This window comes from Oreochromis aureus, linkage group 1 (assembly GCF_013358895.1).
Source record: "Oreochromis aureus strain Israel breed Guangdong linkage group 1, ZZ_aureus, whole genome shotgun sequence".
Classification (NCBI taxonomy): domain Eukaryota; kingdom Metazoa; phylum Chordata; class Actinopteri; order Cichliformes; family Cichlidae; genus Oreochromis; species Oreochromis aureus.
Window position 1 is genome coordinate 13,405,773 of NC_052942.1, and position 18,994 is coordinate 13,424,766.

Here is an 18,994-nt window from a genome sequence, read left to right on the forward strand (position 1 = left end):
AGCTTTGAAACATATGTACTATAGAGGGTCGACAGCACTATCTTAAAAAGTACAAGTAGTACAAATTAACCGCCTCAATGGCTTTGCCATAACATATTATATATGCTTAGATATGTATATACACATTTTGTCGATGCTATACTTTTTATACATGTCAACATGTGTAACTCATTTAGTATTGGTAGTATAACTGTAATTTTGTAATTCGCTTCAGTTCAGTTTTATTCATATAGTGCCAAATCACAACAACAACAGTCACATCAAAGCACTTTATACTTTACGATAAAGCCTCTACAATAATACAAATAAAACCCAACAATCAGAGCAATCACTTGGTGACAGTGGGAAGGAACAACTCCCTTTTAACAGGTAGAAACATCTGGAAGAACCAGGCTAAGAGAGGGGAAAATAAAGAATCCTGAATTTTACTTCACTATTTAAAATATTGTATATTTATATTATATTAGACAATTGTTTAGCCTCTATTCATCCACAATTTGAAAAAAAATTTTTTTTAGTGCCGCACCAAATCCCTTTAAACCAACTTTTATCTGATTGGCTGATTTCTTGCAAACAAAGTTTGAATAGCAGGTAGGTGGGGTCTGTTGTGCTCACAGCTAGAGCTCTGTATATGGAGTAAAAAAAGGTTTTAACTTTACAGCAGGGAAACTCTGCATACTTTATGAACACTTACCGCCACAGCAATCCTCCCAAGCACGTGCTCTGGAATTCTTTTGTAGACGTCCAGTGAGCCACCTGCATAACACAGATTTCCCATTGACACAGGTTAGTCAGTGTCAATGTATGTATATATAAGTGTATGTGCGTATGTATATTTAGAGCGTTACAGTAATACAGACATGTTGCACAAGTCAGATTAAAAAAGTAAAAAAAGTAATGCTCATTTTATCTTAATCCAGGTTTTATATTACTTATCTAGCCCATAGATCTATATCCCACAGATCCTGAACTGGCATCATTGCCAAGAGAGCAATGCTGATCTACATATACACTGCAAAAAGTACACAAAACTAATTTAAATACATAAATAATCAATAAATAAAAATGAAATAATAAAAGTAATAATAATAATAGTAGTAGTAATAATAAAAATAAAAGTCTAATCAGTCATTTTTTTAACATTATCAAAATGCTACCCAGTTAATTTAAGATAAAGTGATACTGAGGATATCATCCAAGTATGCTGCAAAATTACAGCGACTATACACAAATATATCCAATCATCATTCAGTGTTTGCTATATGTGAACCTGTTGACATTTGTACACATACATCCAGAAATTTCATGACGTTTCACGAACTAACAGAGTACTCAGAAGTTATACAGACTGCTGACAAGCTAGAAAATGTGTGAATCGAGGGAAATCACTGCATTAACACACACTTTGACAAACATATACAGCTTCTCCCCCACCTCCCCCCAAAAGTTCTCCATCTCACACCAGCAAAGGCACACACAAATACACCTACAACTGCACTTAAGTCAGGATTTATCACGCCCTTGTAGCTTTTAGCACACAGCCATGCTAAACAGCTTACAGCGATCAGACATTCTCTTGATCTGCAGAAGTGTAAATGGGTACATGGCAGAGAAAGAGGACTTTTCCCCAAAGTCTCTTTTATACAACTGTAGCTAGCAAAGGAAAAAAACAGGAGCTACTTGCTTAAGTCGCAAAGAAACTCACCGTCCATAAATTCTGTGCATATTGATATCCTGTTCTCTACAAAAAAGGCACTGAAGAAAGTGATGATGTAGGGAGAATCACACTGCAATTTAAGAGCACAGAAAATGTGATCATATAAGAGCATGCCAAAAATATTTAATCAGGATTACAAAGAATAAAAAAAAATAAAAAATATAAATACAAATAAATAAATTTGAAAAGAAAAAAAGAAAAATGATCAGGAATTTGAGTGTTAAGTTGCAACAATTGCACAAAAGCTTTTTGTGATCAGATTTTAAGATTTCAGTCCATGATTCAAAAGCATCACTGCAGCATCCATTGCAAGTCTAACTGCTGAAAGAAGTATTACATTCATCACTGAATTACACAAACACACACACACACAGACTAAGTATATATTCTTGCTCAGATCACACACACATTTGTGTGTGTCTGTGTTTGTTCATGTATCACTGATCCCTGGCTTAGTAAGTAAGACCAGAGGTGATAAATGGCATTTCATTAGTTAGACTCATGGTTAATTAAAAATGTAGGTGCGGTAGGACATCAGACATCAGTGGAGAAAAAAAATGTTTTGGTGAAGAAGAGTAGGCAAACTAGTCGCTCAAAACTAACCTTGTAGAGAATTTCTAATTCTGACATGATTTGCTTCTGTAACTCCACCGTGATATCCAGGGGAATGACCTGCAATCACACATGGGCGAGACAAAAGGGGCAGCCAAATTATAAACTCGACACCAACAAATTCCGCTGATGTTTCAAAGGGACGGACTAAATGAAAGAGTAAGTACTATGACCGTTATGTAAATGGAAGGAATTCTCACCTTGACAGCTAAAACCCGTTTGCCATGAACGTGGTATGCTCTGGATGGGTCAAAAGAGAAGACAATAACATTAAAACAACACTGAAAAAAAGAGGGAATGCAGTCTCAGACAGTCATATGTTGTTACTTTTTTATTTAATGAACTTATAAAATGAAAGAAATGTGGCATTTATACAAATTTGAGCACCCTCGTTACTCAGTATTTAATAAACCTGCCTCATACAAATAGTCCCATATTCACCCCTTGTGAATAAGGGAGCAGCCGAAAGTAGCTTCTTATTCTTCTACAGCATTTTTTAATAGAGTTTCAATGATGTTCATATCTGGTGAATGTGAGGCCATACTTTGCTCATAAATTCATATTTTGCCATTAAAGTTTACTCCCTTTAACACTTCTATTACACGAAGCTGCTCTAGACTCTGTTCTGAAAGAAAAACCTGCAACACTATCTGATTAAAACCACCACAAGCTGTGATGATGCGAGTAATGCTACAGTTAGTTCAATAATGTTTTATTGACCAACAGAACTGACTATAAATCATCCACATCGGACTTTTTGAGCAGAGTCTAAACCAGACTGACAAAATCCCGCTGTTATTTCTCTTCAAGGTCAGAGAGCATCACGCAAAACCCGATGCAGTCAGCCCTCTGTCTAGTTGCTCCAGACAGAGTTTTGAGTTGCAAGTAAAGCAGCAGCCACCGACCTGGCCCCATAATGATTTAATTATCAAACTCCTTAATGCCAAACATCGGCTTTAGTTACAGCCCTTGAAGGTTAGTTTACGGCACCGGTGACAATACCTCAGGACCTCTCAACATACAATCCTCAAGGACAAATACTGTCCAACAGCTGTCAGGTGACGGGGATGAGCTGGCTTCAGTGTACATCACACAGGCTGGTTAGCTCACAAACAGGCTTAGTAAATGTGATACCTGGCTACTCAACCGTCTGTGGGTCATCCAGAGAGAATGTGCATTGCACGAGGTGTGATTAATGTGTCTAAGATTGGAGGATCGCATTTCTCTTCGGACAGATACCTCTAAACTGTCCCAGGCCTTTAATTAATAGCACCTATTAGTGCCTTTCAGGTTTTTACCCACAGTTAGAGCTAACTTTGGCTCTGGCTTTCTGACTACAGCCATGCCACATTTCTCTTTTTCCCCTAATTAAAGACAAACTTCAGACATTTAAGAGAATGTCATTTATTTCATTTGTCGAGAGAAGAAACAGTAACCTCACATATTAAACAATTTATTAAATTCACTGATAGCTACACTTGAATCTACAGGTAGTAGAGTCAGTATTGCTTAAATAATCCTCTGAATTACTTACAACTTCAATTTGTGGCAGGACCCATGACAAACTTCTGCCATGAGCCAAATTTTACAGATAAAACAAGAAGGCCAGATTTTTTTGTTGTTTTTTGTTAAATATTTTTTCCCTTAGCTTCTTCTGATTTCACACTGTCATTTCGTTTTGCCTTGAGACGGATACAGTGTTTAAGAATTTAAGCGTCATCTTTCTAGACCAGAGCTCTTTGAACACGAAGGCTGATAGCCTTGTTTTCATTTTGATGTCTCGGTCTTCCTTTAAGCTACAATCAATATCAGTTAAGCATGACTGCTGCTTCTTAATTAAGACAAAGATGTTAATTGAGGCAAGATTGCAGGGGTAGACATGTTAAATACTGACTGGGCAGGCTGTGTAAGTCTGGCAGCCTGAAAGGAGATTAAACCACGTCTTCACCGTGCTAAACAACTTATTGTTCTCACTGAGGAGGCTAAGAATGCTGAAAACTGAACACTGCTTTTCAGGAATAATAAAGAAAGTACAAATTCTACAATGATCTTAACCTCAGCCAATTATGATGCATAGCAAGCTGTAAGAGAGCTGTTCTATGAAGTCTGGAAATATTGATGGACTTGCATGGTTTTGGAGGAAGAGTGGTCCTCTGCAAGTTATTTCCTTATCATGCAAGTCTCAAGTTACAAACATCTCAACTACTGGAAACATCCGATGGCAGTTTTTGCTGCTGAAGGAGGCCAGAAAATCTGAGAAACAGTGAATAGTTTCTTAATCTCCAAGTTTAAAGAAATGCACGTTCAGGGCATGTTTTAGGGGTGGAGACACAATAGGACCTCTACTGCACTGAAGCTTTATTCTGAGGTTGTCCTTGACTGCCTCAGGGCCGAACATCCCTGTATGAGTTACAGTGACAGGCTTGTGACAGCAGGAGACATGGGGACAAGGTTACATAGCCACCCCCTGCCACTTCCCCCTGATCTGACCCCGGTAAACGTGCCCCATTGCCTGGATCTTATTTACACTCCAGCTCACTCTGTAATAAAAGCTTCATCATGCAGTATTCATAGGGCCTCTCTCTGTGTCTCTGAAGTTGGGGCCGTGGGTTAGAGATCGGCCTCCTGGATCAGGGCTAACGTGCTATGCTTACACTGCCACATGGACGACGAGCTGCCTTTCTCTCTCCCTGACTCCCTCACCTGATACTGCTTTCATCGGTCACCCAAGTGCCACAGACTGACAGAAACCCAAACACAGAGACATAAAAGGCTCCCTAATTATCCAAAACATTATGAGCAGAAATTCAAAGTTCAAATAAAAAGTGTTTAAAGGTTTCTTTGCCACTGTGTGAAAAAGGTCATTATTTTTGTGGACAGGCCTCTTGTGGATGAAACAGAAATAGATGTGCATTAATGAGACCCAAGTTAGCTTAACAGGTCTTCATATACAAATATCAACAAATATCAAAAACCATAACTCATCTAAATTATAATCACCACTTCAAAATCAGCCTTGTACATTGCTCCATAGACGTCCTGGGCTCAGCACATGCACAAAGCACACAGGTAACCCATCAAGTTGAATTTGATTTTAGGACAGAGGATGTGATGATAGGAAGCTAAACCTGAAGGAAGGTTAGGCGATGAGTGAGAAATGTATTGGTATAGTCAAAAAGTACGCCTGTGTTTTTAATGTGCAGTAGGTCCGGGTATGATTGCAGGCACTAAAGTTGAGGTCAAATGCGGGAAATTATCTGATTTAGATGATTCAGGAAGTTATAGTACGACCAACAGTCTGACCCTCACCTTGAATGCTTAAAAAAAGTGTTGCGCACACTTTATGAGCCACTGTTGGCTCCTCCAATGGATACTGCCATTTGGTCTTTGGATCAACAACCTCAACATTAAGATTGGTGCAAAAGGTGCTTTTTATTCTCAAGCAGAGATGGGCAGTAACGCGTAATCCGATTACTTTTTTCAAGTAACGAGTAAAGGAAGCGATTACTATAGCAAAAAAGGTAATTAGATTACTGTTACTTTCCCGTAAGTAACAGTAAATCACGGTTTTAGTACTGCGTTACTAAAACCGTGATTTTTTTGCGCGAGTGTCTCATGACAATGACGTAAGCGACCGTGACGTTCGTGGCAACAGCTGTGTGCAGATCAACAATGGATAATATAACGAGTGTGGGAGAGAGTATGACCGTGCAGTGTTTCAAGCGTGGAAATGCTGACCTTACTTTGAGTTTGATTCCGTAAAAAGTGACAAAAACATTAGCGTCCGCTGTTCACTGCGTGGGAAGAAAATTTCTTTTTACAGCGAAAAAACCCCTAAACTTCCGAGCAAGCACCGAGTGCGCTGCCACAGAAATGTGAAATTCACAGAGAAACTCCCAGATCCTTCCACTGACCGCTGCGACACACCTGCACCAGGGCAAACCTCCGCCTGCCCCACTCACGCTATACAGGTGAAAATAGAGCAACAGGACCGCTGAGTCTTTGATTTTATTTATTTTCTGCTGTGTTTTACTTGCATCTATTTGAAAGAGTGAGTGTAAACACAAACAACTATTTTATTTTATATGCTGGAATGTGCAGAAAATAGGTTTAAATAGGTTTACTTGACCAACACTGTTCTCGAGTTTGGTAAAAATGCAGATGAAGTGTTTAGAGCGGGACATCCATGAATCACGGCAAACACTGCAGCACAGCTGGAAACAGTTTCACTCAGAGAAGGCTTGAGCATTTACAGGTGAAGTCATCCATCCCCAAAATGTATTTGATATACCTGTTAAGGCTCTAGTTCTTACCCATCACTGCAAAAATTGATATATTGGACCAAATTTAATAAAGGAAACAAAAAATTTAAAAAAAGGTGTTCCTTTTTAAGGGTCGTTGTAATGACAGATATATGGAAACACAATGCCTCTGGTTCTTCAGACAACTAGAAAATCTAAGAGCAATCAACCAGTGAAGCACAGCCATTTGAAATGCAATGATCAATATAAGGGAAAAATAAAATCAATGGAGAAAATGGGCTGAGACACTAAAGGAGCCGTGGATGTCTAAGTAGATGTCACCACAGCCAGGCAAATGTGCTTCTTTTAATTGCACCGCCACGAGTCACAAGTACAGCCTGTGTGTCCTTGTTATTGTATTTATAAGGCGTAGAGTCAGTAGGAGTGGCGGACAAGATGGACCTCTGAAAGAGTGTGTAATAAAAAACAAAGGCTGACATTGATGGATGGTTAGGTCAGCATGTGGCTATGGAGAGCTGAGATGTTGGTAACATCCAATTGAGTCTAAATGGCTCTAGGTCATAAATGGGCTAAGAGGTTAAAAGGTGGGGAGCTTATCGTAGTGCTATTCACAAGTGATAGGCCCAATATAAGCTGGAATGAACAGCAGATCCTGAAGAGGGCACAGCATCGCCTCATTTCGAGGTCACAAAATTTGCTAAATGGAATTAGCATCATACATAGTAAAGATGGTATGAGAGTGAGCAGTCAACATGCACATTTTTCAGTACACTTGGTTTCCTTTGCTTGTCTAGATGATTCTGACCTACAAAAGCATCTGTCAAATGATTAAAACATGTTCATTAAATACTAATAAAAGCCAAATTAAAATGAGATGAACACATACATAGAACACAAATAACAAACATTACTTGTTTTGTTTTTTCAAAATCATCTCCTTTCAACCTTAGAAATTTCAGCAGCATTGCATATAGATTTTTTGCTGGGCTAAATTGACTGAAAAGTTGTTGGGTTTGCAGTATTGGCCTTCCCCTGTGCAGTGTAACCACTTCTGGTGCCAAACTGATGAACAATCTTATTCTATGACAACTATAAGAAACTGCTGCTTTATATATATATTTAAAAAAAACCTCAGAAAAATCATAAAACAGTGAAAGGTGTTTGGAAAGAAAAGGATGAAGAAATAAAAAAGACAGACGTTTGGATTTGTTGGACTATCAGAAGCAGAGCACTCCGTCAAGCCAAGGTTAGTCTGCGCAGTGATCAATACTTATATCTCAATAAAACAGCTCAATAGCTGAGGATTGATGGGAAAGAGAAAGCACAAGGTAGGGGAAAGAAAGATAGAAGGAGCGACACAAATGCCAACCTTGTCACAACGTTTTCAGGTCAGTCATACATTTGTCTAGCCAGAAAGGATGGAGGTCTTCTTGGTGGTAGGTTATGTGCTCTACTATAGGCCAATTAAGTCAATGGCTGTCATACCTTACAGCCCCAAATCGATATCATATATGTTTGCAACCTTCAACCCAGAATAAAAAAAAAATGAAGGTACAGACAAAAACCAGCCTGACAGATGTCCCACCAAACAGTGAGCGATAGATGGAGACACAACTGAACAGAAAGAGTGCCGTGAGGAATGAAAACCCTTCACACAAAATGCAGTTTTGAGTCCTATTTTGTTAGAAAAAGTAGACAGAAAGATGATAAAAGTCACACTCAATCTAAAAGTAGCCACTTTTGTTGAATATCTGCCAGGTACAGTTTTTTCTGGCTTACTGAATACACCATAATCTCTTCAGTGTCACTATCCATTACAGTGCTTTGGCCTTGTAATGCTGGTGCCTCATTGTGAGAGCCAACAAACACTTACTTGTAAACTGTGCCTCCGTTTCCATGGCCAAGTTGCTCCTGATAGTGGATATCTTGGGCATTTATCTGCAGAGAAGGAAACACACCCAGGATTACACTGATTGTAACTGGATGTTATAACATGAGAAGCAATGCAACCGCTGGATTACACGTGTAAGTAAACTGGCAGAGAGACAGGGATGTGAGCACGTGAGGGAGATGGGACTGCACTGTAATTGAAGGCAATAAACAAGACAAGAATTCAGGTCAGTCCAAGTTCAGCGACATAAGGAGTGAAAAACAAAATAAGAGAGGGAGGAGAAGAGATCAATACAAGGTTTTGCTGTCCAATTTAAAACAAAGAAACAATACTGTGTTTGGGCGAGTGGGACACTGAATGTTTTAGGATTTAATGATGATTTGTTTTCAGTCATTTTATAATTATTTGATTTTTGTTTTTTAAAGTCAGAGTGTGATAATGTAGCTTCCTCCTCTTGTACATTTTGTAGATTTTTCCAACCAGGACGATGAAATAATTGATTGAGGCAGAGCTCATGTAAATATAAATATCAACGAAGCATTGAAGAAGGCAGAATAAGATCCATAAAGACTAACAATACATTAGTTCAAAAAGTTCCTTTATTTTGATATTTAGACTGTGGATCTGTACTGATAAGGTTCAGGCTGTGCAGTAAGCATGTAAACATGCCTGCACACAACACGCGATAATGGACCCTCCCTAATTTAACCACAACTAATGTGATAGCAAGGTGAGAAGATGGAGGTAAAGAGAAAGGAGGATTCAATTCCAATTTTATTTATGCAGTGCCAAATCACAACAACTGTCACCTCAAGGCACTTTATATTTTAAGATAAAGACCCTACAGTAATACAGTGAAACCCCAAAAATCAGACAGAAACCAGGAAGGCTTTATGTCTAATTTTCTTCCTACATGATAGCCACTGTGTCTGAATGCGTACACTAGTTACAGAGTCAGAGTGTGTGTGAGTGAGAAAGGAGAGAGCGAGTCTATATATTGGGTGCAGTCAGCGTGACGAGACAACATCCAAATACACACCCTGTATGACATGCCCACAGCCCCTCAGTAGGTATCAGAGCAACAGCAGTAAGATTACAGGCTGGAATCGTACAGAAACCCCAAAGCACACACTAACCTGGCCATTTGTCAAGATCCTCTTCAGCTCAGCAGATGACTTTTTTAAGCTGGAGGACAGAAAGCAGTATATCAGACTTCACCAAATGTACCAACCAGAGGTTTAGCTGTTTATTCCAGGTAGTGTAACATGATCCATGTGCCCCAGAAAGCTCACCTGTTGTTAGCTATAGAGTCTGGGACAGCGTGACTGCAGTCATTTGCTGGGTTAGGCCTTGTATTAACCTGAAGGTGTGCAAAGACAGGCATAAGAATGTAAAAAGACACACACACACAAAAAACGGCACACAGTCACATGGACAATAAAACACAAGATTCTCGCTTCAGCTTGTGAAGTCAATTGGCTGTTTAAAAAAAAAAAATCCAAATGAAGAAGAAGAAAATTTTTATTTGCATAAAAGCACAAGAATGTACGAGAGCCAGAAAGACAGCAAAAATCAGCTGGGAGAGTCGAGATGAAAACTTAAGACATTCACATTTTCGTGCCTCGTGGGAGACTTTTTCTTTACATCTATTCATCTGCATCTGCATCTATGTTTACTCCAAAGACCTTCAGACTCAACCTAGATATGAACACAAAAGGAGAGACAAGACCCTGTAAAGGAGATACTAAAAATAGCATATTAATTGAGATCAAAAGGCCAATGCGTTGGGTCCACTAAAGCACAGGGAATGTCTCTTTAATTAGTGCCCAAGAAAACCTCATTTAAAAAGGCACACAGGGCTTCCCTCGGCCAATTACTTTTGTATTAAAGCAGGAGAAAAGCGGGGAAAGATTAGCAAAAGACTAAAGGTTTTCTGGAAAGAACATCGTATTCTCAAAACCGACTCTTGACCTTTAAAAAAAACTGACTCGGTTCAGTAGCATTTCTCAAAGCTCCTCAGAGGATACATAAAGTAGTATTTGTGTGTGTGTGGGGGGGTGATTTTATCATTGAAATGCAGATGGATATAATATGGATCATCTGGAGAGATGGAGGAGGTGTCAAGTCATTTAACCCATGGTAATTAGCAGTGAGTTTCAATAGCAACATATGCCTAACATAAAATGGGAAGGTCTGCGAGAGGCCATTTGGGGGCTTGTAATGACAATTTCATGGTTGAACAATGACATCTTCTTATTGCCCGATTTAGTTTTTTCTCTAACCAACGCTGACACTCTTTCTATCATAGGGAATGAGAGGATCATAATACTCTGGAGGGGAGATAACACCTTGTTCTTAAATGACTATCGCAGCATGAGAATCAAGAATACAGAGAGACGGATGGAAAAGCAGAGAGACAGGCCCTGCTACAGCCGCAGCCAGATATGCTAATGCATAAACATAGTCGAGGGGAGCAAGACAATGAGTGAAAGAGAAGGAGAGCCTTGACTTCAATTGACATTTCAATAAGTGGAACACAGCATTATCAATCCATTTGACTCAACTTCTCACCCTCCCCTCCCCTCATTCTCTGTGTAAGGCAGCCGAAACAATTATTGAGATAGGTACCTTCAGGCCATGTATGTTCCGGATCCCTGGAGTCTTGCCGGCTGAAACAGTAATTGACTAGATTGTAGAACACATCACTGGGCCATTTACAAATGTGGTGAAAAGGAATCAGTTCTTTATGAAGGAAAAAAAAAATGATGAAATGAAATGAGAGTTACTAAAAAATTAGTTGTGGACAAGAGAGTGATTGAGCTGTTGGTCTCTTGAGATGGTTGGTTGGTAGTTAGGTAGAAAGAAAACAATCACAGCGTTAGAGGAAAGAGGGGCAGATAGAGAGAGAAACAGAGTGAGCCAGAGAGCTAAAGGGAGACAATAAAATGTTTCATCACATCTCCCCTAGGGCCTGTTAGAGATTATGTATGTCTTTGAGCGGTGTGAAAACTAGCTGAAAATATAGAAAAACTATGTTATGAAAAGGCCCTCATTATGAAAACCAGTTCAGGAACAGAAACTGCACAATGCCGGAGATGCAGGCAAGGCTTAGCCTGAGCTGAACACAAGCATGCACTTTGAATGCCCTTGGAGCAAAAGAAATGTAGATTTATGAATGACTTTCAACAACAAAGCCAGCCGCTGAATTTTAATGTTATCCAGAGGCTCTACTGTTACTCCTACTCACCAAATGCTCACATTTTTGTGAAAACAGCACAGGTCATGTACACTAATTTTAGTAAAATAGGCGTTTACAATTAAAGAGTGAATATTTTTATATATTTAAATGGTGCTGGTGATTAATTGTCACCAAGTTAATTACAAAGCAGCCTTTAGCATCGCCTAGCCCATGATAAAAATGGAACATCTCACTTTTGTACCTCTTGGAAAAATCTGCAAAGGGTCCGGCAGCAGTCCATTCATGCGTTGTTCATTCATTGTGTTGCAGTACTAAAAGGGGAAAAGAAAATGACAAACAGTCGAGTGTGACACTAATTTTAAATGACTTTACATGCATTTAAGTTCACAGATAATATCTGTACAAGAATGTCAACGGCACACGACAGAGGGAGAAAAACCTTAAATCTGAAGATCTGACCCTACACTACATGGCCTAATTTTAGAGTATTACACACACACACAAAATGTTTATTTAACTGCCACCAGAATTAATCCACAGTCTTTTGTAAAAAACGTGAGCATGCTGTGCGGAAATCTGTTGCAGACGAGGACCAATGCCCTGTGGGCTTGTTCTGAAGGAGTGTAGCATTAACCCTTTTCTCCTCCAGGTCAACAGCTCACCAAACACTCATATCCTACAGGACTAACACGTGCATGCACGCACTCTGGAGCCTCTCGGTTGCTTGCCAAGGCAATGCAATAATTGATGTTTCAGTTAACCAAACCATCTGTTAAACCGCAAGTGTGTGTGAGCATGGGAGGGAGAGAGAGAGTGTGTGTGTTTACTTATGTGCGTTTTGTTGATGTCTTCTGGTTTTGAAGGGGTTGAGTTTGAGACGATGTCTTTATATTGTGCACACATACACGAGTTTATTGTAATTCATTTACAAACTAGTACCGAGTCATTGCAGCACAATGTAAATGCTCTTTCACTGAGGAGGCAGGAGGGAGGACGATGGGCACGGCTTGGATGGGAATGGATCAGAATGGCTACCCATGTGGCACAGCTGTTATTAAAAGGCCTATTTATCACTGTCAGATCCCCTCCTCGCTCCTAGCCCTCTGCTTTCGCCCTCCAGCATTCTCAATAGGCCGCATCTGAACAATGGGTCTTAATAGCAAAAAAACGTGGTGTGTGTGTGTTGGGGGGGCGATTGGGGGTGTTCGGGCTTCACGTACCTTTAATTTTCCGCTCAGCTAGCTTATTGATTAAGGCTGCAATTACCACCTAATCTGTAGTAGGTGTGTTATTAAAAGACATTCTCCATTGTTGGCCAATAACTAAACAGTGTCCGATCCCAAATACCATCGCTCAGCCGTAAGGGACAAGCCAGAGTGCAAGAGAGAGAAAGTGTGAGTCTCATCATCATTAGCAGACCAAGAGCAAATGGGAACGGTGGAATTAGCGCCACTACCTCCAGGGGGAGCTGAGTGAGGAAGGGATGAGGTCACATGTTTGTTTTTTTTTTAGCACCTGACATAGGCTGGTCTTTAACTTTGAACAGGGGGCGTCTGTCTTTCAAGGTGTCGAACAATGATTAGAAATGCCTGGAAGTCTAGCGGGTCTCGCAGGAGCATGTAGCAATCAATGTTCTTAGTGCTGGGGGATACTTCTCACAATAAATGCCCTCTGTAGACTGATGTTAATTAAGTGCTGAATTTGAGCATTAATTTTGTTCAGTAATCACGAGCGTGAATTTTTCGCAGGGCAATGTTAAAGCAAAGATCTTGAACAAGACAAAAAAAAAAGAAAGCAAACATCGTGCACTGACAGCGTATTTAAAAGCCTGATTATACATTTCCTAATAAAAATATACACACCCTCCCAAACGCACGCACACACACAGACACACACACACACAAAGCAACCGTGAAGAAACTGAATTATCCCACATTTCACCTAACATGCTGCTTCCCTTAATTCCTATTAATTTCATATAATGGCTGTCTGCTCACCTGGAATTAATAACACTCAAGCAAAACCCCACTAGAGTCTCCACGGAGGCCAAAAGGCAGCAAACAACAGGGCAAAAAAAAAAAAAAACCTAAATACAAATGCAATCCAGAGCTGAAATGCATAACACTTGCATAAAACATTCAAAGTACACGGCTAGCGTAAATTATAGTCTAGTGAGCCCAGTATTTCCAGGTGATCAGCAGCTTTTTGTACAGCTGGCAGTCCCATGAGTAGAAAGCCATTATGAGGCTCCGAGATTTGTTTGCCAAAAATTCACTGAACAAATGGGGTCTGAAATCTGTGGGAAAAGCTGTGCACTGTTGTGGATACTTAATATTTCTTTTGGGTGCTGTAGAAAGAGGCAGGGGTCAGTCATAAATTTATATACACCTAAGGCATGTCAGAATAAAGACAAAAAGTAGAACTGCCAGCAAATACACGTTTCAATGTTTCTTTAACAAAATATCAATTTTTGCTCAAAATAAAACACATTTTCATTTCATCTGCAACAAATTACAAGGAACTCAAGGTTTTTGGACATGTATTTTTTAGACAAATAAAAATGAAATTAAAAAAAAACAAAAACACAGTGTCGGCCTAATTTTATCTAACAAGTAAAACAAGTCTGCACGGTTCTGTAATTAATTGTGATATTTTCCATGTAACATACAACTAAACATTTAGGCCATGACAAATGACAACTTTTTTTTTTTTTTTTTTTTTTAAATCACAGACGTATGACTTCTTGGGCTGACATCACAATAGAAACACCCAAAATTTACATAGAAATTAATAGCTGCTGAAATCTGAAATATAAAATGACCATCAGTCGACGTTGGTCAGCATCATGGAAGTCTGGAGCTGCTGTGGAATTTTGTGGAAACCAAAACTGACCTCTTTGGCATCGACCTACCGTGTAGGAAGAAAGAGAAATGTTGGGTATGACCCAAAGAACGGCATCCCCAACGTCAAGCACAGAGGTGGAAACATTATGTCTTGGGGCTGTTTTTTGTTAAGGGTAAAAGACAACTTCACCACATCAAGATGACACCGGACGGGGCCATGCACCCTTAAACTCTTGGACAAGAATAACGTTCCCTGAAAACTGAAGATGGGTAGTGGGTGCTGGATGGGTCTTCCAGCATGACAATGACCACCAAGGCAACACATGAGTGGCTAAAGAAGAAGCACATTATGGTCATGGAGTGACCTCGCCAATCTTCACACCTCAATCCTACAGAAAATCTGTGGGGGCAGCTGAAGCTTTGAGTTGCCAGGAGGCAGCCAAGAAACCTACAGGATTTAGAGAGTTTCTGTAAAGAGTAGTGGGCCAAAGTCCCTCCTGAGATGTGTGCAAACCTGAAGACCAACTATAAGAAACCTCTTACTGCTGTACTCTCCAACAAGGGTTTTTCTACCAAGTACTAAGTCCTGTTTTGCTTGGGGATCAAATGGTTTTTCACTCAATGACATGCAAATCAATTTAGAACTTTTATGCAACAGGTTTTTTTCTGGACGTTGGTTGAATTTTGGTCTCTCCATTAAAATTAAACTGCCATAAAAATTACAGACTGTTGATTTCACTGTAAGTGAGCAAACTTACAAATTCAGCAGGAGATCAAATCATAATTTGTCCCACTGTAAACACTGCCCCTTTCTCAACCATTACTCCAGCTTTAACAGGACAGTGCACAGAACAACATCCGCTGGATCTGTGGAAAACAAAACTTGCTGAGGTCAAAGCCTTTTCCACGTCTGTTTAACAACACTTCTTGGCACAACATCTGTCTCTTTTTGCTTAATCACCCTGCTACCCTATGCTACTTAATGATTAAAAAGCAACCACAAGTGAATGCATGACAAAAATGGACAAAAAAAAAAGCAGGGAGTGTAAATTGTGCCTGTGGCTCTAGTAGCATCATTGTGAGCTGATGGGGGGTAAAAGACATCCACAGATGAAAGTAGATTTTGAACAACTCTGCAGCCCAGGGGGGCTGCTCTTTAATGAGGCAAAACTTTAAGTACTGAATAATAAATAATAAAAATTGACAGTTCATTTAGTTTACAGTGTACTTCATACAGAAAACCCATTACACGCCATTACTCTTACTGTCCGCGGCATGAACAGTAAGTATGGTCGAATATGAAAATATACTGCAGTATTTGAGGCAGCTGAAGGGGATGTGGGACGTGTGTCTGCATGTGTGCTGCTGAATATTGCCATAGGTTAACTGCTACTAGATGAGGCTATATGGCTTCAGTTTCTTCATGTTATATTATAAATAACTATGTCAGTGGAGATTGCCATCAAATCAGCATCTTACTGTCTCCTTTTTTGCTAACTGAAAAATGGTGCTTCTCGTTCTAGGCCAAGTATTTTATAGTATTTGATATACCGGACTGATGAGGTCATTTTGAATGCCACCAAGGTTTTGGTGGCTATCGAAGAACCCCTTTTATTTTAACATTAAAAACTTTGGTGTAGCATATTTAATATTAAAGGTTTTTTCAAACCATTCTTAAAATGACTTGTTATTTACACCTTAAGTCCATGCGAGCTAGAAAGGTAAACACTCAAACTGAAAGTTCAGGATTGCTGAGGATTGCCTGGGTCTAAGGTTTTGCTTAATGAAAAGAGAGGTGAGTGGCTTTATTATCGCGCTGTGCAAAGCACTTAAAAAATACAGAAAATCTGAACAACGTCCTTGTTACTGTGTCATGTCAATTTGACGTGCCTCAGAGAGCTTTCCAAACGATACAATATAAAAAAAACCCAGACACTTAAATGGCTCTAAAAAGCTGCACAAAAAAAATTAACCAAAATAGTGCAGAACACATAAAGGAGGATGACCTTTCAAAATGCTCAAATGTAGTTCAGACATGCTCTTGGCCATTTCATCTAAACTGCACAAAGGATTGAATGTGAACAGTTTCTGTCAGAACTACTTTCCAATGAGGAATCGGCACATAGTAAGAATGCTACAATACAGCAGCATAACTGGAAAACACAACCCTGGCATGTACAGTGCTGTGCAAAAGTCTTGATCAACCCCTCATTTCTTTATATTTTTCTAGGAAATTAGGACATAGATGCAGTGATTTATTGACACATGTGCAGACATACCTGGAAATACAGCATATGTATAGAGCTTGTATAATTCTAACAAGTCTGAAATTCAATATTTGGTGTGACCGTATTTATTCTTAAACAGTGTGACCTCTCCTAGACAATCTGTCTTTTAATTTGCCTAAATAGACTTTAGGAATATTTCTCCAGGCTTCTTGAAGGACATTCAGAGCTCTTCTTTGGATGTTGGCTGCCTTTTGTTCTGTTCTCTGTCAGGATGATCCCACACTGTTTTGATAATGTTGACGTCTGGGCTCCGGGGAGGCCAATCCATGACTGACTGTGTTCAATTGTGTGTTTTTCTGTGCAGACATGTTTTACTGCAGTGTGTTTAGGATCATTGTCATGCTGAAAAATAAAGCTGTTCCCAGGTACACACTTTCCAGATGGGATTGCATGGTGTATCAAAGTTCGACCACACTTTTCTGCACTCAGATTCCATCAGCTTTGACAAGATCTCCAACACCACAGGCTTAACTGCAGCCCCAAACCATGACGGAGCCTTCACAGCGTTTAACAGATAGCTGTAGAAACTCACTGTTCTACCTTTAACCTAAACTCAACCAACTTTAAACAAATTTAGCTTCATCACTTCATAAGACCTGTTGCCACATAGTTTCAGTCCATATCCATATTCAGTTTGCGTATCTAACCCCTATCAGGTGCTGTTTATTTGTTGAATGCGTTTTGTTACAGATGCAGCAGTTGGTGACCTATTGTCCTTTGTGTCTTTTTTTCCCACCCTTTTTAAAAAAAATTCTCTGTCTCTTTTTTGCTTTACCTTTCTTCATGCTGATCTGACCCTCGCTTTCCCATGTCTTAATGACTCCTTTGGGCTTTCAGATACTTTTCATCTACTGTAGATAATATTTTTAGGCCTACCACATCTTCTTTTGTTCTCCATTTCTGATTTCTTGACAAACCTTGCCGAGATATGTGATTTTTGACTAATAGCTCAAAACAACAAACATCAGTCCTCTGAAAATGGTCAGGTAGAAGGACTGAACTAAAAATGAGTAAAAAATAAAAATCAGCCAATATCCTGACCTTCAGATAGCCTAGAGAATTATGCTCAAGAGCACTTTAAAGACTTACAAAGTTCAGCTTGTTGGAAACAAAATATAAAGATGAAGCAAGGGTGGCTCGAGACTTTTGCACAGTATTGTAATTTGTGGGTATTATTGCCTGACTTGGCCAAAGTACTGCATGCAACATTTATGTACTCACATATGACAACATGGCTTTGAGTTCTTCATCACTTCTTACTGTGATTCTGTCTCCCACCTCATCTTCATCTAAAAAAACAAAAAACACAAAAACAACACATAAACAAAAATAGTACAACTGTAAAAAATAAAATACTAATAATGGGGAAGGGGGGAAATCACAGAGAAAATTCAAAACAGAACAAGTGTGGTATAAATATAAACAGAGGATACTGTAAAACAACACTATTATGTATTTAATAAACATTTAATAAAAAAAAAAGGCAAGCAAACAAGAAAGCATATCATTCCATATTAAGTATTAATGCAATAGCAAAATTTGGGGAGCCAAAACATACAATCAAAATCATACAATAAAATATAACATATAAAAGCACTCAGTAAGCGTTATTTTGATGTTTGTATGTCAATCAAACTCTTTGCATGTTCTATCCATAAACAGGCTTGAATGGTGCCTATTCCAAGACCCTAAATCTTAATTTGATTGAATGAGAGAAACTTCAACTGTTCCTGTCAATCAGTCAGTCAGTACAGCAGCTATGGCATTTCTGGATAAAACGCAGGTAGAGGTTAACACGGGTAGTAAAAAAGGGAACAGAGAAGAGAGAAGCTAACACAATGAAAATGAAATGTGTGAAGCTTTTTACTCTCTCAGATAGATGAAGCCAGTTCAAGATGGCTAGAGTCTAGCCCATGACAGCAGGGATCGGTGCTTACAGTATATGATGGATAAACAAGTGTCCCACACAGCTGCATGAGATCTCCTCTCCTTCAGACCAACCCGATAACTGATTACAAGTCCCTACATTACAGGGCTATTGTTTTGGTGTGTAAACACAGTCATTCAAAGCTTCCCATTTCCTCTTGCAGCATTACAGCAGTCCAACTCTAAAGCAGGTACTTACATTCAAAGGCCGTGACAGTGGCTTCAGGCATGACATCTCTGATTGCGACCTGTAATG

The 18,994-nt window shown here is 39.3% G+C and overlaps 1 protein-coding gene across 1 annotated transcript in view; it reads right to left on the bottom strand.

The window, feature by feature from the left end:
- Nucleotides 1-18,994, bottom strand: part of map2k5 (mitogen-activated protein kinase kinase 5) — a 58,350-nt gene that overhangs the window by 38,728 nt on the left and 628 nt on the right. Inside the window, exons 2-12 of the mRNA XM_031744574.2 lie at nt 18,938-18,986; nt 18,034-18,101; nt 11,923-11,992; nt 11,111-11,151; nt 9,775-9,842; nt 9,619-9,667; nt 8,465-8,529; nt 2,530-2,569; nt 2,321-2,389; nt 1,706-1,787; nt 695-756 (exon numbers count right to left, since the gene is read on the bottom strand). Coding sequence (XP_031600434.1) covers nt 695-756; nt 1,706-1,787; nt 2,321-2,389; nt 2,530-2,569; nt 8,465-8,529; nt 9,619-9,667; nt 9,775-9,842; nt 11,111-11,151; nt 11,923-11,992; nt 18,034-18,101; nt 18,938-18,986 — 663 coding nt within the window. The remainder of the gene's footprint in view (nt 1-694; nt 757-1,705; nt 1,788-2,320; nt 2,390-2,529; nt 2,570-8,464; nt 8,530-9,618; nt 9,668-9,774; nt 9,843-11,110; nt 11,152-11,922; nt 11,993-18,033; nt 18,102-18,937; nt 18,987-18,994) is intronic.